At 43.5% G+C, this 21,097-nt stretch overlaps 1 protein-coding gene across 2 annotated transcripts in view; it reads left to right on the forward strand.

Moving 5' to 3' along the window:
• Window positions 1-8,628: 8,628 nt before the first annotated feature.
• The window catches only part of LOC147641289 (Photosystem II reaction center PsbP family protein), a 70,339-nt gene continuing 57,870 nt past the window's right edge, over window positions 8,629-21,097 (forward strand). Inside the window, exons 1-3 of one of the 2 annotated variants that reach the window (XM_086820202.1) lie at window positions 8,629-8,822; window positions 9,020-9,123; window positions 9,587-9,640. In XM_086820202.1, coding sequence (XP_086676328.1) covers window positions 8,689-8,822; window positions 9,020-9,123; window positions 9,587-9,640 — 292 coding nt within the window. In that variant the 5' untranslated portion in view covers window positions 8,629-8,688. Of the gene's footprint in view, window positions 8,823-9,001; window positions 9,124-9,586; window positions 9,641-21,097 lie in introns of both variants that reach the window. The other variant, XM_086820211.1, reaches the window with a different exon arrangement.

Consider the following 21,097-nt stretch of genomic DNA (forward strand, 5'->3'; position numbering starts at 1 on the left):
AAATGATCAATCACCTTATTTGATAAAGTGTGAGCCGTGATCACTGACTAATTCTAATGGACATCCGAACCTCGAGATGATTTGCTCGTATATGGAACAAGAGCAAAAGGTATGGCATTGCCACCTATTAACAACACACATGTTACATGACAGGAACGCCACCCTTTGGAAGCAGCTGAAAGATGCAAATACACAAGTGCAAAGCATAAAAGCAAATCTTGAGGCAGCAGAGTCAACTCACAAGGAGGTTATCATGAAGAGCTTAAAGGCTGCAGAGGAACAGGAACAGAGGTACAATTCCTTGGAAAAAGCAATAACCTTGCCTTAAGACAGACAATTGTATAGAAGATTAACGAAAATTGTGACTTGAAACGCAAAGCTGGAGCAAGCAAAGAATCAACTTCAAAAAGAGATCGCCCACACACAGAACCTCACAACTCTGCATGCCCGACAAATTAAGGAGTGCCAAGACAGTGCAAAGGGTAATGAAGATGTGCTTCACCAAAAAATTGAGCTCCTACCAACCCAGAGCAAGAAAGAGTGCAAAGTCTGCAATAGGAAAGAGAACAAGTAAACAAAGCACATGCAAAAAAGATTAAGGCCCTCAACGAAACCATCAGTGCAAACTAAGCAGAAATGTAAAAGAATGAATTGGAGTATCAAGAAGCCATATCACAGCTTATAGTGCAACTACAAGACACTCAAAGATTGGTGGCACAAAGGATCAATCAGATTACTGAAGCACAATAAAGGGAAGCCACTGCTGCCCGGCGAGCACAAGAAGATGCAATAAGGAGATTTGAAGAGATGGATGCTAAAAGAATGATCCGAGAAATGACCATCCCAAATCACCTCAGCAATGCCGACTCTCGCCTGCAGGATCTGGCACATCAGCTAGTGGCACAAGAAAGAAGTCTACGCCCGAAGCCGACAGATGATCTGTGTATCCTCCTTAAGCACGCCTCGGAGTTGGACCAGCTGTGCCAGTAACTCCTCAGGCCCCTCCTCACACTCTTACTTTGTTTTTATCTACACTAACACTCTTATTACTTCAGTATGATATAAACTTAGCTGAAGATATAGGCCTAGGTGAATTAACCCTAATTAAATAAAATACTGATAGAGATGCTGACCCAACCATCATCATGGGCATTTTGAGGGGGGACCTTGTATTAACTAACCCTCAAGACATATTCTTCTACCCCTTGCATCCTATAGTGCTAAACCTCTGTAGTTGGTGTCGCGTGCTCCAAAATTTTGAAATCCTAGACAACAGTATCGACAAACTTGACCTGTTTGTTCCAGATGGCATACTAGAGACACCAACCAACTACGAGGTGGTTGCAAATACTTATCAATGGGTAATTAGTCATGGGTGGCTGGAAGTGTACAATACTCACTAACATTTGAATCTCTGTGAGTCCACATTATATCACCCTGTCAGCATCCTTAAACTCTATACTAATATCCATAAGCATTTAGAAGCTATGCTCACCAATGTAAAATATAATTTTGATGTCACTCACATCAACTACTCGGATATTGATAATGAAGAAATTCCTAAAATACAAAACTTTTTTAAAGCTCATAAGCCTAGCCACCCACCCCCTAGCACTGGTCAAGGTCAAGAAGAACGTCCCTCTTCAGTTTCAAAATCCACTTACCCTGTATATTCTAATATAGCCAGTAAGCTTCTCAATCCCTATCTTAGCACGCCACCTACTAACTCTTTCCCAGCTGACTGTATCTACTCTTCTTTCTCTCCTCCAGAGTTAGATTTTCCCACATACTCTCACCCCCCCCCCCCCGAGAGGAGGTATTGGCGCCTAACCCATCTCCACCACAGCAAGCTCAGGAGGTACACGATCTCACTCCACATGATAATATTGCACCGTACACTGCACAAAATGTCTTGGATTCTTTGACAGCTATAGAGTACGAGGAGTTTATTCGAGCAGGCAATCCACTTTTAAAGCCAAAACTCATGTTCAAAGTACTCATGCAGATTGCTCCATTCGACCCTACCCTCCAGATTATGCCAAAAGCATACTTTGCAGTCACACCAACAAGGCAACCTTATGTACCACACCCTCTCCATGCCCCACATCCCGACTTAGAAGAATTACTCCCTTTGGCTGGAGAGGGTACATTGTGGGCAAATGTCGCAAAATACACAAGGCTCGCCAACCCTCATTTAGCTACACATGTGGTCGCCACATCACACATGTTTGGCCAGGAGGGCGAAACGAGAAGAGCCCTCATCTAATGTGGCCCCTCTATACATGCACCCCGGTGTGGATAGACACCCTGAGCACATTCACGTACCCTCTTCTCTATCCACCATGGATCTATTGAGGCAGGGCAACAAGAAGAGCGGCCTCTAAGCACTCCTCAAGGCTCCCGTGTTGCTCAATGGGCTTGGGGCACAACGCAACACAAACATAAGAACCCCAAAACCACACACCCAACAAGAAAAGGGGCACCACCTAGTTATGTGTGTGAACTAGGACACCAAAGATCTTTCCTTGTAGCCAATCAATACAAGCTAACCATATACATCAATCAAAAGACACACACACTCTCAACAAACACTCATAACATATGGTATTATGTGTGGAGGAGACTAGCATAACACAAATAGATGCACACCAAACTTGGAGAAGAACTTAGAGAGACAATATAAGCTTGATTTTGTTGTCGCTATGCACTTGGTCTTAAGGTTACGGGAGCCCTCTCACCATACAACCCTCTTACCATGAATTGAAAAGCAACGATTCAAAAACAAGCCCTCAAGCCTCCAAGCATAAAACCACGCCACAAAATACAAGGATTGAATTTACCTTAAATCAAACATCGGACCGCTTTGCTAAATCAACTTTGGAGATGTAGGAGTCCAAGATTTGTACACAATTGCACACAAACTACTAATCTTATTGATGCACAAAGGCAAGATACAATTATGATAGGGAGTATGGCATCACTCAAGCCCTCACAATGACATAACTAGCTTCAAGCTTCACTATCACTAGAGTTAGGAGTGGTGTACAATGTGTGTAATCTCCCCTTTACAAGGAATGGAAGGGGCTCTATTTATAGGTTTGAGAAGCCCCAATTAGGATTAAGCCTAATCAATCTTATTATGAGAAATCATAAATTATGGATTTTTTATTTTGAAATGAGAGTGGGCCTCTTCTTATCCCTTGAGTCACAAGGATGTGGGCTCAAGGTGAGAGAATTATTGAAGATGAGAGGAGAGTGTGATGTAGAGGTTTGAGCAAATAACTTGTAATAATGCCTACTCCAAAAGTAGTAGAGTGGGTGCTTATTTACAAATGTTAGTGGTTAGTAGTTAGTAATCACTATAAAAGGTTAGTAATACAATGTACAAAATGAGTGTGAGGAGTAAAGATTTGGAAAGATCCTTTGTGTGGTTGAAAGCTCGAAGAAGCTTGGATTCTCCCATGTGTAGATCTTTAAGTTAACTGCCGGTCTTCTTCTTGCATTTGACGCCACAAAAGTTGATTGAGGTGAAGAACATGGGGATTTTTGTAGATGGAAACCCCATATTTGCAGAGGCTAATATGATACATTCATGCTGAATTTTTATGTATTTTTTGAGATTGGGAAAATAATTTAGTAATATGGGAGTAGTAGGGAGAGAAATAATCATGTATTTTCTGAATTTTTAAAATCTTTGTATGGGTCCCCATTGGTGGAATTTCTTGATAGCTCCAAGAGTGAGCCCCCTAATACATCATACCCTGACCTTAGAGACTCAAGTGTATGTGGACACTTGCATGGAGGAGATTTTTTCTATTTTATAAAGGATTTACATAATAAGAAAAAACAAGCTAGTATTTAACTAGTCAACATATATGACAATATGGTTATTATGATAGGAAAATAAAATAAACAAAGAGATCTAATTGTGAATAAAATACTAAAATAAAATATACAAAAATAATTGATATATGAAAAAGTATTTAATGAAAATATATAAAATATTTAATAGTAAAAAATATATACAAAAATACTAAACTATGGAAGTCAAAAGGGAGGGAGACCCTCATTATTTTAGGGTAGATGAGAGAATAAAAGATGAAATAGTCTAAGGGAAAAAGTGATTTGGGTAGTAGGCTTTCTACATGGTGTGGGTAGAAATGTGAGGGCATAGGATTTACTTATGCATGGTGAAGTTGAAGCATATGTATAATGATGGTCCAAAAGTATTATGAAGAATAATAATAATAGTAATAAAAATATATTTAGGTTTTGTAATACACACACCTAATGAAGTATTTACATAACTAGAGAAAATAGAGACCCCCATATTTAGACCCTTATATGAAATGAAATATTTACACAAAATGGGCCGTAATAATTTTATTTAATTTTGGTGAGCAGCTAGCAAAAACTTTTTTTTTAGTAATATAAAATATATAGAAGATATGGGTAAAATCCCTAACGCACACACGCCTATTTACAGTGAAAAGGTATTTATGACAAAGAGTTTATGTGATTTTCCTTGGCCGATGTAGCTCCTTGTGGTAATGTGGATAGCCGAAAAAATGGCTATCACTATTCCCACCCTTGCACCACCTCCCCTTGCTCCACAACTAGATATTCCAAGCTTAGCACAAGCTCTAAGAAGGGGAGTGTCACAACACTTGCACCCACAAACATCACATACAAAACCTATGTGGGCAAAAAATCTTTTAAACTTCTACCAAAATTCCACGGAGTTGGAGACCTCGTATTCCACATCGAGGTCTTTAACCAAATGTGTCAGGCATTTGAAATTTTCAATGATGCAACGAAAGTCCATCTCCTTGGACTCAGCCTTGTAGGCAAGGCCATGCAATGGTTCCAATCCTTGGACCCTTGGCACAAAAGCGCTTTCAAAGCGGTGAGAGAGGCCTTCATTCTCGGATTTGCACCCTACAGGCCCAAATGGAGCCATGTTATCCAACTGTTCTAATTGGGACAAAAAAACCCAAGGAAACGTTACGCGACTACATCGCTCACATCAAGTACCTTGATTCGCGTTGCAAAGAGAGGGAAAATTTGAGAGATAATTAATTAATGGACCGTTTCCTCTTAGGCTTGCATAATATAAGGCTTCACGACCACCTGTTGGTTAAGGACCCCTCCACCTTTGATCAGGCGTGTAAATGGGTGATCTTTCTCGATGACAATATGCAAGAAAGCTATTCCACGCAATTGGCCACCGTGCCAATAACAACCCAAAGCTCATTTGTAACGTTACCTTCCTCTCCTACTGGGCCCCAAGCCTTGCTGGTGGCACCACCCCAAACTTACTACTCACATAACGCACCACCATGCCCCTCTCCACTGCCAATCTTTCCATTCCAACCGTTGCCTCTCCAAGCACACCCTATTGCTCATGGAAAGATTCCAACCATGTCTATTGCTAAACCTGTGGAGCCCATGCACTCCACCATCCTCAAGGCACCCCTAACACCTCATCTCCCTTTTTTGGTGCCTCACATGGACCCCAAACCACTTGTGCACACTATAGGTGCACCCGCATGGAAACCACCTCTTTTGTGTTTCCTCTGCCATGGACCCCATAGAGCGGCAAAATGCCCTCAAAAGAAACATCTGCCAATGCAACCACAATGTCATGGCTGTGGAACTGACCATTACTAGAGGGATTTCCCTTTGCAATTAGTTTCTCATTCCACAGTCAAAGGCATGCCATCCCTCAACGTGTTGAGCGTTCAACATGGGAAGATATCCACTGTCCCATTGAATGTTGTCACATGGTTGTAGGCCAAGCTAAAGAAGGCCACATCCCAAAAGAAACAATGCTCTAAGCATGTTGGTCACAGAGACGATCGGGCTAGCATCCACACGGGCTCAACAAAGACCACATCATCCTCCTCCGGGAGCGATGATCCGACCAAACGGCCACTCCCTCATGTAGCCCACCAAAAACTCAGCAAATGGGAAAAATGGCTAGCCACATATCCCAATGCCATCCTTGAGAAGCAACGTCTTCAGGAGGCCCAAGCACTGGTAGAGTAATACCAGGCTCAACTTGAACCGCCACACCCATTTTTGTAACCTTTGATCCTGTACTTGAGTGCGCGTCATCCCCCACCATTGAACCTAAACTTCCACACTAGGTAAGGCAGGAGCCCCCATAAATGCTCAAGGTCGAGGATTATCTATTCGCCAACATGATGTTGACAAATGACAATTTTGCCGCTCCTGCACCTCCTCATCCTCCAATGCCTATTCCACAAACGGCCAGCCCAAATCCCACGTTCACATCGAACAGCTCGATGCGAACACTGACAGAGAGTATGACAGAGACTCACGAGGTCCGCATACCAAATTTATTGAGGTATTTTATCCTCCTACTACAATCACCTCTAGACCTCCACAGCTGTCTTTCATATCAATAGATTGAAAGGGACACTGGGAGGTGAGGATAACATAATTACTCCTCAAGAACTTGTTGAAGTCGAAGAATTATCCTATGTTTCACATGAACCTGATAAGGTACTTGAATTCAGGGAAAGGAAACTTTGTAGTTAACTAATCCCTGAGGTTAAAATTAGTTGGAAAGATAGGGAAATAGAGGATTCGACTTGGGAGTCAGTTGATATTGTTCAGTGCAGTTCTCTTTCTTTTTATTGCAAGAGTGCAATGTTTTGAGAGAGTGTTATATGCACATTATGTGTGCATATACTAGGAGGCTAACCCACATTAAGCTTGTGAGCATGGGAGCATGGGAACAAGCTCTAGTGGAGCATGGGTTAGGACTAACCTTTAGGGTTAAGGCTAGGGTCAGGCATCCAAGGGTTACACATGGGAAATGGAGAGTCAAGAGTCACTTGAGGGCCTTCCTATATAATAGGGGCATGGGGCACACTCAAGGGAGGCTTAAGGGCTTGGAGGCCAAGGCTATGTTAGCTTGAGGCTAGGTTATGTTATGCTCTCTTGTGTAGAGGATCATAACTACTCACCTACCATTTCACACTATAGCTACATGCTATTGGATTGGAGTTATACCTCTTGATGGTATGGGACATCAAGGTAGAGGTATGATGTATTTCATTATATTTCATGTGTGCATCCCTTGGGCTCGGGGGTGGTTGAGTGGATGAGTTTATGCCTGATTTATGCATGTTTATGCATAACAATTATCTAGAGAGATCTTAGGGTTTTAACAACATCCTTGGGAAACCCTACCCTTATGTGTCGTGGGAAGTTACCTATCCGCTGAGCTCGAGCATTGCTCAAGAGCTCCACCGTAGTAGCCGCTCGTCACACCGCCGTCCTCTCGCACTCATTGTCACGCCGAGGGCGGTTACTCTAATCCTACAGGTGATGTAAGCTCTCTTGCGAAGATCATGTGGGATCTCCGTGGTGGAAGAGGATCGCGTTGGTTAGTCTAATCATGAGAGAGAGAGAGAGAGAGAGAGAGAGAGAGGAAGCAAGAGGGAACAAGTGATTAGCACTCCCAAACACTAACCCTAAGCACACCACACATGTTAGATTAGAGTTGCAAGAGAGAGGAGAGAACACTCCACTCTATTGCACAAATGGGAGAATAAGTTACAAACAAGAGAAATTGGCTTTTATAGTTCCAAGCCTTTTCCCAGTAAGCCGCTCGGGATTAAGTGACCCGGGGCACCCAAAACATAGTTACAAGGCTTTTCTCTATGGTTTGGCCAACTGACCAAGATCCTCTTATCTGTCCTTTGAAGCTCATTACTTGGAAGTGTCTTTAGGGCGTTTCCCTCATCAAATGACGAGATTTATAATATAGCACGGGCGCCCATTACATAAGTGTCCGAACATAGGAATGTGTTAAACCAATATGTGGTTGAGAGAGAGAAAGAGAGAGAGAGAGCTTCTATGTGTGGGAGAGTGTGAGAAGAGAGAGTGAGTGTGTCCATGCATGCGTGCGTGCGTGCGTGCGTGTGTGTGAGAGAGAGAGAGAGAGAGAGAGAGAGAGAGAGAGAGAGAGGGTGTGTACATGTGTGTTGTCATAGGAATGTGTTAACCAATATGTGGTTAAGAGAGAGAGAGAGAGAGAGAGAGAGCTTCTATGTGTGGGAGAGTGTGAGAAGAGAGAGGGAGTGTGTCCATGCATGCGTGCGTGTGTGTGTGTGTGTGAGAGAGAGAGAGAGAGAGAGAGAGGGTGTGTACATGTGTGTGTGTGTGTGAGAGAGAGAGAGAGAGAGAGAGAGAGAGAGAGAGAGAGGGTGTATACATGTGTGTGTGTGCGTGAGAGAGAGAGAGAGAGGGAGAGGGTCATCTGCATGTGTGTGTGTGTGAGAGAGAGAGAGAGAGAGAGAGAGAGAGATGGAGGGAACGGTTCTTTTCTGGAACCTTGGTCGGCCGCAACAACAACGTGCGAGTCCAATACTACCACACTAACTCTCCACCCAAATGAAAGTTTAGTTATAAACATATACACATACATACATATACATACGTATACATACGTATACATACGTATACATACGTATACATACGTATGTATGTATGTATGCGAGGCGAAACTTGAAGTCTTAAAATTGTGAAGGTATTTTAGAGCTAAAATATAATCTTTTGCAAAATTGAGAAAATAAATTTACATGAAAATTTGGAAATATTGCCATCAAAGTGGATAACGTGCAAGAGGCTAGGTTGAGCAGCTGAGGCGCGGCTATGGCGATATCGTGTGTCCCCTGCCTCTCCATCTACTACGGTAACCCTAGCCCCAGAACTAGGCTTAATTATGCTGCACTACAGTTTCTCCCGGTTTGTTCTCATCAAGTCGCGTCGCCCACCCCTACCCCCAGGTAATTATCAGTTGATCCCAACCTTCCTCTCTCTCTCTCTCTCTCTCTCTCTCTCTCTCTCTCTGTGTGTGTGTGTGTGTGTGTGTGTGTGTGTGTGTGTGTGTGTGTGTGTCTGTCTGTCTTTCTGTGTTTTTGGTCTGCTGATTTCACCCGCACTTTCTTTGCTACCAAAATGACAGAACTTTTGCTGGATGAAGGCTTGTTGGCTTGGAAACCACACGAAGGCAACTTGCAGGGCACCTCCTCATGTCGCTGATTGCCATCCATGCACCCCCCTCCATCGCTTCTGATGAAAACCAAGGTTTCATATACGTCAATTCAACTTCTATTTTCTTCAACCAATTTATTTCTGTACTTTTTCCATACGGATTTCTTTAATCAATACATTTTTGTAGTTTTACCACACCTTTTTCTCATGTAATATAATTATTTATATTATATTCAATCCCCCCTCGATATGGGGTTTTTAAATCACTTAATTCTTGTATTTTCTCAATATGGCGTTTCTTCAATTAATCAATTCATTTTCCTTTAGTTCATTTCTGCAGTTTTACTTTAGGTTTTCTTCGTCAATCAATTTACTTCCTATATCTTTGAATTTGGGCTTTTTTCGATCAATTTGTTTTTCAAAATTTTGCAATATATTTGCTAATACTTTTTTTTTGAAAATGATTTTACAAAGTGTTTTTATTTTTTCCAGAAAAAGTGTAGTTTTCTCCATTTTTGGTTTTCATATAACTGCATATGATTTTTTTTGGCTGCAGAATACAAGCAATATGCCGATGATGACGACAAATATTCGCTTCTTGTTCCACCAGGTGAGAAAAAACCACATTTTGAGTTATTTGGTAGTAAATAACAGCGTGCACACACACACACACACACACACACACACACACAAAAACATGCAGACATGCATGTTTCTTTTTAAGTCTTTGTCCAAGTTGCGACCAGCTAGTTCGTGCTAAATCTTTTTATCCAAAGCGGTGCAACTGCGTGGCCATATGCATGCGCACAGTGGGTGTGTGTTCATCATGGCCGTCTGCCCTTCACCTCTAGCGAGATGATAGAAACTCTGTATGGTGGAGATATCTTTATGTATGAATTTGCCCCTACTCTTGGTTGCTGGTGACATGAGTGGGGATTTCATTGCAAGTAGTCTATGCATTGCATGATGGAGTTGATGATTGACGTGCTCCTGAGTTAAGCCCCTGTGGAGACGCCTCTCGTGCTCTCTGAACCTGGTGAGTGTGTTCTGAGTTGAGCTCTGTAAAAGGGTGTTGATCTTTTGCAGTTCTGAGTCCAGCACTGTTGCCACCTCTCCTGGCCCAAAAGTGAGGGTCTCCCAAATCTCCTTGATTCTTATGGCGATCTCTGGGTCCTGGATCAAGCAGTAAGGGATGCGGATACTGCTGATGCTCTGGTCTCCATGTGTTCTTCAAGAGAAGGACAATTGGCGAATGATCTGACAGCGTGGTGCGTGCAAGAGTACCAATCAAAACACCTTTGCTGCAAGCCCACTCATCCAAATTAAGTTTGTCAATGCGCGAGACATTTTGTAGCATGCAATAGGTTGACCGTCATAACACACAACAAATGTGAGTTTATGCAATCCACTTTACTTTGAGAGAGAAGAGGAGAGAGAGAAGATAGATATTTGACACCAGATTGGGTCCCAATTGACCCACTTAAGGGCCCCCTTCTACAAGCAGGAGTATTTGCTTTACTATGGAGAACCTTCGAACAATGCTGAATATGATGACTTTGGACAGCCAAACACAAGGACGAAGTAGACCTAACACGAGCTGAACCATATGCTGTTCTGTGAACACAGAAGAGCATCCAATGAAGCCACATATGCAACTCTGAACTTTCAAGTCGGTTAACTGACCTGACATCTAAGATTGGGAGACTAACCTACCTAGCTCGTGCTTGACATATCCCGGATTGGGGCTCACAATGGGGTCACGTTATCCGACAAATGTTCCTGAATGGGTACTAATGATGTACAATGTTACATTGAATGATGAGCCAATGTGTCGCATAGCACCTCAGTGCAAGGTGCATGTGCTGTTTCAATTTATCCTGCTTAGATATCCCCAATTGCTGTGCTGACGTGATAACTCTATTAGAGTATGTTAGTACTGGAGACCCATTTTGGGAGAGTTTATAGGGAAAAATGCAAACAAAAATGGAGCCCATTGCCATGTTATCATGCCACGTTAAAGAGGGGCTATTTGTCGAAACTAGTGACAAAAGCATTTGCTTTTGGAGTTTAATGGACACCTCTGTGTCAAGTTGTCCGGACTTCAAAAAAAAAAAACCATGTTATATGGTTATTTGGATTTTGTGGACGAGCTAATAGGCGTGGGCAAGATCAAGTTGATTGAACACGCAATGTTACAATGTAAAGAAGTGTAGGTATGAACGCTAAATTGACAACTAAGCTTATAGGTTTGTGGTGGACAAATATATGACAAAAAAAGAGTTGCATTTTCTGGCAAACACCACATGGAGTAGCTTTGTCAAGTCCCCAAAGGATCTCCTCGTAGAACGCTCTTGCAAACAAACGAACAATGTGAAGGGGGTGCAGGCCTGACTCACCTCCCAACCTTGACAGCCGTGGGCAAGCGACTTGGCTGTCCCCACTGAGCCACGAGCTGAGCTAACTAGATGGACGTACCGACCAATCTCTACCTCATGACGTCCCATACCGCCACGAAGCTACCCTCGCGGGCCTCGAGACTGCTGCCGGCCTCAGCTGCATGAAGCAGGTGCACGTCTGTACTAGATACAGGCTTCTGACCATAGAGCTCTCACAAAGACACGCGAGACTCTATATCACTAATGGCTAACCTTGGCCACCCTTTTATAGGCTCTTGGCTGGTCATTGGGCGTCCACACCATTCTTGGGCCCGTTAGTCTATCCCTAACTCAGCTCGCCAATCAGCCTGCTAGCTCCAAGCTTCCCCAAACCTCGAAGCTAGTCTTGTGTGCGTGTAGCACACGGTAGATACACACTGTGTACATGACATACTCCCCTTCTCCAAGAGTTCACTCTTGAGCTCACTAAAAAGCCAGGGTAATCTCTCTGAAGAGTAGTCAATGTCTCCCATGTAGCGTCCTTCTCAACACGATCCTTCCACTTGGTCTTGTATTCCGTGATAAGCGTATTACGTAATCTTCTTTCACAAAATCCAAGAATTTTTTTAGGTTCGTGTGGAACAAATGTCATGTCCTCGACATCTATGATTTCTTGAGGAGTAACTAATTGGTCAGTTCCACCCAGTATTTTCTTAAGTCTACTGACATGAAATACAGGATGAACTTTCACATGAGAAGGCAAATCCAATTCATATGCAATTGAACCAATTCGTCGTGTAATACGAAATGGTCCACAGTATCTAGGAGATAATTTCGGAGATCGACCTGTCCATAAAGTCTCGGAATCTTTCGGAACTCGCAAATACAACATAGTTCCTTCAGAGAACTCTCTGGGTGAACGATGTCTATTAGAATAAAATCTGTCTCGGTCTTGAGCACTTCTAATAGATTCCTTCGCAACTTGTAACATTTCTTGCATATCTTGCAAAAAATTACGTGCTGCATCATGCTGAAGTCCTGAGAATCCCATTGTAACAGGTGATCTAGGTTGAAAACCATGCATAAGCATGAAAGGACTAAAACCTGTACTCGTATGCTTAGTACTGTTATATGCAAATTCTAACATAGGAAGATAATCCTCCCATGAACTCTGTCTTTTGGATACATATGCTTGAAGCATATCCTCCAAAATCTGATTCACTCTTTCAGTCTGGCCATCAGATTGAGGATGATTTGAGGAACTCAAATTCAAAGTTGTTTCCAACTTCTCAAAATCAAGTTTTTAAAAATCACTCGTAAACTTAGAGTCCCTATCACTGACTATGTCCTGTGTGGTAACCCGTACAGTCTAAACAATTGCTCGATAAACCGGCTTGCTAATTGCGTAGCTGTAATGGTCTTTCGGGTTGGTAAAAATACAGCCATTTTTTTCAAGCGATCTATCACAACCCAAATAGAATCGTGGCCTTGATGTGTTCTTGGCAATCGGGTAATAAAATCCATGGAAATACTTTCCCATTTATTACCTGGGATTTGCAAAGGATGCAACAACCCAGCCTGTCTAAAGTGTTCAGCTTTATTTGCTTGACAAACTTGACACTTGAGGACATAATCTTCTACATACCCTTTCATTTTTGGCAATCCGGTAATAAAATCCATGGAAATACTTTCCCATTTATTACCTGGGATTTGCAAAGGATGCAACAACCCAGCCTGTCTAAAGCGTTTAGCTTTATTTGCTTGACAAACTTGACACTTGAGAACATAATCTTCTACATACTCTTTCATTTTTGGCCAATAAAAAGTGTGTTTCACTAACGATAATGTCCTGTGTACCCCAAGGTGTCCAGCAGAAGGTGCGTCGTGACACTCCTTAAGAATCTTGGACCTAATGTCCGGAATCTGTGGTACACAAATTTTGTCATTACGGAATATCATAGTCATCCTCTTTCTTGAGGAATTCTTTCTTGAAGACGTCTTCGAACTATGCCCAAGTCGTTGGTTTAGGGTTGAGTTCCTTCCACCAAAGCAAAGCTTTGCCTCAGAGGAAACCTGCTGCTAATTGGATCTTTTTCCCATCGTCTTATGGATGGAATTGAAAATGGACTTGCCACTTATGTAGCCAAGTCTCCACTATCTTCTTGGTACGCTGCTTTTGCTTGCCCCCAAATTGTTCTGGAGTAATATTGGGACCTAAAGCAGATGCCAAGGTATCCACACCCGAAAGAGTAGATAGGGTAGTGGTCAACAAAGAGACGGAGTTCTGTAAAGCCTGCATCTGCGCGGCGATTTGTGCTTGACGTTCCGAGAAAGAAGCTTCGAGAGCAACTTTAAATTCTTGGAAATTTGATTTTGACACATAATCGTCGAAAAGATCGGCATCGGTGTCTTCCGTAGCCGGTAGGTCTTCACGTTTGATAAGGGGCTCCAACTCGGATTCTTGGGTCGACATCTTGAAGAGGGCAAGGTGAGAGAAAAGATATTTATCTTGCACAAGGAGAGTGCTAGAGGACTTGAGAGCTTGAGGACTTGAGAGATGTGTGACTAGAAGCCCGCTTAAGGAGAATTTATAGGCTTCCCCAAAAGCTTACTTAGCTTTTGCTTTTTTTTTTTTTTTTTTTTGGACAAAGTTTATATATATATATATATTCTGTTTTCGTTAAAAAAGAAAAAAAACACTTATAAAGCAATAAGTGGGTTTTTAAAACCCTTTCTAAGGTTCAGCAAAAAAAACAAAAAGCAAGGTAGCGTAGGTTTTTTTTACATATATAACCCACCATTGTGTCCTTGCTGCCTTGTAGACTCTGACAAATGGATCCTCTTGATCTTTGAATGATGATCGTAATGAATGCCTAATTATCCTATTTATAGGGAAAAGGATGAATTCGTAATCAAGTCGGTTTTGCCTATTTTTACAACAAAACATTGTCCAAAAAGTCATATTTTGTGTCTAAACTATGCCCAAAAGGTGTCCTATGTCTTGGATGCTTCCGAGAGCTTGTAGGGCTGCCGCTCTAAATCTGCCCCTTAGTCTGCCCATATATTTGCTAATGAGAATATATATGTCTGAGCATCAGGATTAACGGATGCACATGACACGTCAGCCTTCTTTTCCCCTTCGTTCTTCTTCAACCTTTTTGGCTGCTTCTTTTTGCTTTTGTTGCTCCGTGATGAGGAACAATCTTTCAAGTTCTGAGAGTTCTCTTGGCTTTTCAATTGCTTCCTTGACTTTCTTAGCCTCCTTTTATTTCTTTGGCTTTTTCTGCTTCTTCTTCTTTAGCCTCAAATTTATTCCCTAAGCAATCTGTTTTGTTTTAAGATTGCTTTGACAAAATCTTCACTAAATTGCAGAAGCGTTTCTGTGGTGATGTCTTCTTTGTTAATCTCTCCTTCCATGTCTTCTTTGTAGCTTTTTGAAGAAGTCTCTCCTGACATTGTGGAGGCCTGGGTGGTTTTTCCTGACTGTAGTTTTACCATCCACGGAATGCTCTTACTTTTGGGTAGCTAAGTTGGGTCACAACTTGTAGCTCTGATACCAATGTAGCATGAAATAGGTTGACCGTCGTAACGCACAACAAAGCCTTCTTTAAACCTGTGAGTTTATGCAATCCACTTTAGAGTAGAGAGAGAGAAAAGATAGATAGTTGACACTAGATTGGGTCCCAATCAACCCGTTGAAGGATCCCCTCCTGCAAGCAGGAGTATTTGCTTTATTACTTTGGAGAACCTTCGAACAATGCTGAATATGATGACTTCGGACAATCAAACGCAAGGACGAAGTAGACCTAACACAAGCTGAACCATATGCTGTCCTAAGAACACAGGAGCACCTAATGAAGCCACGTATGCAACTCCGAATTTGCTGAGGAGAAGCACATATGCTGGCTGAAAATGAGGATGAACTTCTATGCCTTATGATTGTAGCAAAAGACTCAATGCTTGATGCTTGATGACTCTTGGTGAATGAGTTGATTCTAGCGATGGATGGTGGAATCCCTTATATATGTGCTGGTCGGTTTGCTAATGCCTTGTACACCTGGTATTTTGCTGTCCACAACCTGAAAATGCTGCATTTAATGCTTGCGCATGTCAAATCCCAAGATCTCTCCGAGAAGGAAACCTGCAATACAAACCATGAAAAGCAAGACAAAGCAACAAACCCTAGAAGGCAAACCAAAAGAAACATATCTCGGTGTAGGCATACTCGCCACCCAACCATGACAGCCATGAGCGAGGCTCACAATCTTGGCCGTCTCCACCGAGCCATGAGCTAGAGCGTCATGCTCTCATGAGTGCCCTGCCATCATCCTCATCCGGTGTACTCTACCACCCAGGGTTGTCCCCCAAGGACGATAGCCTCCTGCGCGATAGTGCTCCTGCTCCACGCGCTCTGCACTCCTGTGCTCCATCCGTCGGTGTGTGCCCAATTGGTACCCCTCCCCCCCCAATAAATAGGGAAGGAACCCCCAAAAAGCACATGCTATCAATAGAGGACCAAAAAGCACATGTCCGCCCACAACATATTACACTCTAGCTCGCCAATCTGCCTGCCCCTAGCATGCACATGACATACTCCCCTTCCTCAAAAGAGCTCACTCTTGAGCTCAAGAAAAAGAACTCAAGGAGAAGCTGTCACACTCGCAACACTAAAGAAACACCCTCTATTGGTCGAAACCAATAGTCTCAAGGACAATCCGACTAAGAGGTCGACCTGCTCAAGTAATATGACATGAGCGTCAATTCCTAGTCACAAAAGCCGAATCCAGAGAAAATGGATCATCTAGGTAACTCGAAGCTGACAATGCTACCAGTACCAGAGGTAAGCAACCATTGTCCTAAAGAGTTATCCCAAAACCAAAAGTATCTTCCATTGGACTACCATGCTTTCATCTTGATGTCCTCTATAAATTTGGTCTAGAAAGAACCACAAAACTGGGAAAACCTAGAACCTACTACTAAAGCGTGAACCAAGTGGAACACAACAGTAGTCTCTTCCCAAACAAGAGAAGAACCGATCTTCTAGAAAAGATTATCAATCTGCCTCGGAAAGTCTTGGACATGAAAGGAACAACTGCTCCAATAGACCTGGTTATGACGTAACCTAGCATTTATCATAACTATCTGTATCAAAAGTAAAGTATCTATCCCTCAAAAATGTTGAGATAGCCTTGTGTTTGTAGGCGCAGAGTCCGAATGAAGTCTTGACAATCTGGTGTAGCCCCGTAACATGCGATGGATCATGGCATCCCATACCACCATGATACACCCCATACCCGTGCTACGATTACTACAAAACATCAGTATGTGGATCTGTCGTGATCTATGAAACAATAAATGCCAATGGCTGACCATGTGCCACAAACTGAAACAAGTTCTCGAAAGGTAGAACTCCAAACGAGACTAGTGATCATAATTCGGTCCACGGATTAGACAACATCAATGTACACAAAGAAGAACAAGCGTCCCATTCAAAGCATCTGTCTAAACCCAGAAAATCTTGGAAACCAAAACCTGCTTCCTAAAACTTATGCGCATAGCGAAAATTCTTGAATAACCATGATTCAATAGTCTTGGTATAAGAATAGGCGGGTATACTTGGAATAGCGTGAATATCTGTACACACTCCTACTAGAAGACCATCAAAACCTTAAAGGACTGTAAGGTTGAAAAGGTACATATTGGGTATTGTTGCATAACCATCTTGTCATGCAATCTGACAATGAATCCCAACAGGTAAACTTAATCTAGATGCCCTCTATCAAATATCCGTGTAGAGGACCATAAAAACCTTAAAGGACTAGAGGACCATCAAAACCTTAAAGGACTGTAAAACTAGAGGACCATAAAACTAGAGGACCATCAAAACCTTAAAGGACTGTAAGGCTGAAAAGGTACAATATGGACATAAAACTAGAGGACCATCAAAACCTTAAAGGACTAAGGCTGAAAAGGTACATATTGGGTATTGTCGCATAACCATCTTGTCATGCAATTTGACAATGAATCCCAACAGGTAAACTTAATCTAGATGCCCTCTATCAAATATCTGTGTAGCCACAATGGCAATGTGTGCCCAACATATGTAGATAAGTCTTGCCTATCAAAGTCCAACAACGAAAACAATGGTCATTCCAATATCTGTAGGGCATTACGTTTATGTCTTGCATGGTACAAGCCCATGACTAACTCTTGTGTGTATGTGTAACATGCGGAAGCTTCGGGGGAGATTGGTAACTTCAATGCTCAGAAATCAACACACTTTTCGCGACGGAATTAACGCACAAAACTGAATGAAGATGTGCAGAAAATAGAGAGAGAGAGAGGGAGAGAGGAGAGGACACAGTATTGGGTCCCAAATACCCTCTGTAGGGCCCCCACCACGAATGCTGTATTTGCTTTATTAGAATGATGTAAATACAGAAATCTTGACCTTTCTTGGCTAAGAAATCTCTGCCCTTGACTTACAGTCCTTCACCCCTTTGTGTTAGCACTCCTTGGTTGTCCTGGCCCTTGATTGCTTGTGCACTTGGTGAATTATGAGATAACACATGAATTGTGGCTCTCCTATTTATACTACTCATAAACAGCAGTCGGCCAGCTCTTATCCAGCAGGCGGCCAGTTCACTTTTTTGCCTACGACTGTAAATCAGCATTAAATGCTGGAAAAATCACATAAAAAGCTGCGCATCATTTCATGGCTGGCTGGGCATCATGCGCATGATTCTAGATGGGCTGGGCATTGAATCTAGAGTGCCTTGGGGATTGGGCCTGTATGGGCTGCCCCAAACTTGCCCTACAGCCCTATAAAAGCTTCATGTACTGTCGGCTGCCCTTGGCATGCCCCTGGGGCTGTTTTCACACTATCCAAATGCCCACACTAAGTCTTGGGGTAGCCCTATGGGCTGGCCCCTAATCCTAAAAGCAAACCCTAACTATCTACACAATGATCTGGCATCCGGTACCATACCAAATACACAGAATCACTGTCATCATTCCAAAGGGAGAATCACAGCGCGGACTGGCACTGTTTCATGTGTAGGACAGTGCACACCTGACCTTGGACTCATGTGCAGGACAATGCACACTTGACCTCGGACGACTAGGATGGATCCCTGGCTGACTCGTCCCGGAGTGGGCTCACACCCAGGTCCTGCACCTTTTGTACAGATATGTCGACGTGGCATCCAAGCGCGGGATACACGTGACATCCCCTTCTGTTTAACTTGACGGAAGCTGCATAGCCTCCAAATAATCCGTTAATAACGCCGGATAGTCTTCGAAAAACTCTTTGTCAAGCCATACCGCTTCATGGGTCCCTCGGTCTTGAAACTTCGTGAGGAACTGTCTTTGTCTTCGGCCTGAGCATGCTTGAAACGGTGCAGAAGGATCTGTTCTGGAACCATAACTTTTGCTTCATCAACAATATCTGGTTCCGCCTCGTCTTTGACTTCTGAAGGGATTGGACTTGCCTATGGCTTTAACCAACTGACGTGAAACACATCGTGCATAGTCCAACTCGGAGGTAGCTTTAACTACATAGACACCTCATTAATCTTCTTCTGGATGGGAAAAGGTCCGAAGCTCCTAAAAGATAACTTTGGGCATCGGTGGCCCACCTACTTCAACCTTTACTTCATAATCCGAAGATAAACCCAATCCTCTTCCGAAAACTTGATATCCCTTCTGTCTTTATTGGCGTGTCGAGTGTAGGCCTGTTGCGCTTTAGCCAATCTGTCTTTTATTGACTCTAAAATCTCCTGCGTTACTCTGTTCGCTTCAGGTACTGAAGACGAGGTCTTGGTCAACAATGACTGGAAAGGTCTTCCAAATGCTGTTGGAAGGTTGGCGATTTCGAGCTTGTGATCTATGGCTAGAAGGTGCCTTGGATTATCCCATAAGTGGAAGCATGGGAAGTTGAAGAGCCATATATGGGCTAGAGTGGCACCTTGTCATAATAATCTCCTCCGGCCGGTGTTTTGGGAGGCAGCTCACCGGAGCCCAGTGGAGGGATGCCGCAGTGCCCGTTGGGGGTGTTCGTGGAGCCTGATGGTGATGCGTCTCCTACGTGCGTTAGTCTTTTGCTGCGCATTCTGACATGGTATCAGAGCCCGGGTGTGTGTGGTCCTGGCGGCTCAGGTGTGTGTGGTCCTCGGCGGCTCAGGCGTGTGTGGTCTTGGGCGACCCCCCTCGCTCCTCGGTGGCTTGCAGAGCTCGAATCGAGGGAGGGTGTTGGAAGGTTGGCGATTTCGAGCTTGTGATCTATGGCTAGAAGGTGCCTTGGATTATCCCATAAGTGGAAGCATGGGAAGTTGAAGAGCCATATATAGGCTAGAGTGGCACCTTGTCATAATCATCTCCTCCGGCCGGTGTTTTGGGATGCAACTCACCGGGAGATGGGAGCCCGGTGGAGGGATGTTGCAGTGCCCGTTGGGGGTGTTCGTGGAGCTCGATAGTGATGCATCTCCTACGTGTGTTAGTCTTCCGTTGCGCATTCTGACATGGTATCAGAGCCCGGGCATGTGTGGTCCTGGGCGGCTCGGGCGTGTGTGGTCTTGGGCGACCACCCTCGCGCCTCGGTGGCTTGCAGAGCTCGAATCGAGGGAGGGTGTTGGAAGGTTGGCGATTTCGAGCTTGTGATCTATGGCTAGAAGGTGCCTTGGATTATCCCACAAGTGGAAGCATGGGAAGTTGAAGAGCCATATATAGGCTAGAGTGGCACCTTGTCATAATCATCTCCTCCGGCCGGTGTTTTGGGCGGCAGCTCACCGGGAGATGGGAGCCCGGTGGAGGGATGCTGCAGTGCCCGTTGGGGGTGTTCGTGGAGCTCGATGGTGATGCGTCTCCTACGTGTGTTAGTCTTCCGCTGCGCATTCTGACAAATGTTGCCTCATATGGAGTCCTGCCAATAGCTGAAGAAAAAAAATCATTCAAAACAGCTTGAACTAAAGACAAATAAGATTCCCACTTACCTTGCTAATCGTGGACATAACACTTCAGCACATCAAAGGCCAACTGGTTGTATATCTCTGTCTGGTCGTCCGTCTGTGGGTGGAATGCACTGGAAAAATTCAATTTAGTACCAAAGTTATCAAACAATGCCCTCCAAAAATGACTGGTAAACTTGGCATCTCGGTCAGACACTATGGTCCTAGGGATCCCGCCAATCGGGTACTAATGCCGAATGAACAACTGGGCAACATCCTCGGCGGTCACATTGGCCCTGCAAAGGAATAAGCATAACAAATTTGCTAAATCTATCAACAATAGTTAAGCACTGCGTATTACGCTTACTCGGATTGGGAGACAGATTCGTGACAAAGTCCATTGAAATATCTTGGAAAGGACCCTCAAGAATTGGCAAGGGCTGTAACAACCCTATCTTCTTTCCACGAGGAGCTTTCACCTTTTGACAAATATCACAGCGTTGTACATATGTAAACACATCTCGTCTCATTTGGCCAATAATATTGCCGTTCCAATTTCTCTAGAGTTGAATTCATGTCCCTATGACCACCAGAAATGGCATCATGGGCATCATGGAGAAGAGCTGCCCTGAACGACTTCATGACACACACTCGGCCTTTGTAGAAAAGCCAACCATCGCGTATCAGAAAGTGGCATGGTCGTGTGGCATCCAATGCCTATTCCCATTGTGTATCGAATTCCTCGGA

The sequence above is a fragment of the Cibotium barometz genome, chromosome 2, assembly GCF_041138505.1.
Source record: "Cibotium barometz isolate CiBa-2024 chromosome 2, ASM4113850v1, whole genome shotgun sequence".
Classification (NCBI taxonomy): Eukaryota; Viridiplantae; Streptophyta; class Polypodiopsida; order Cyatheales; family Cibotiaceae; genus Cibotium; species Cibotium barometz.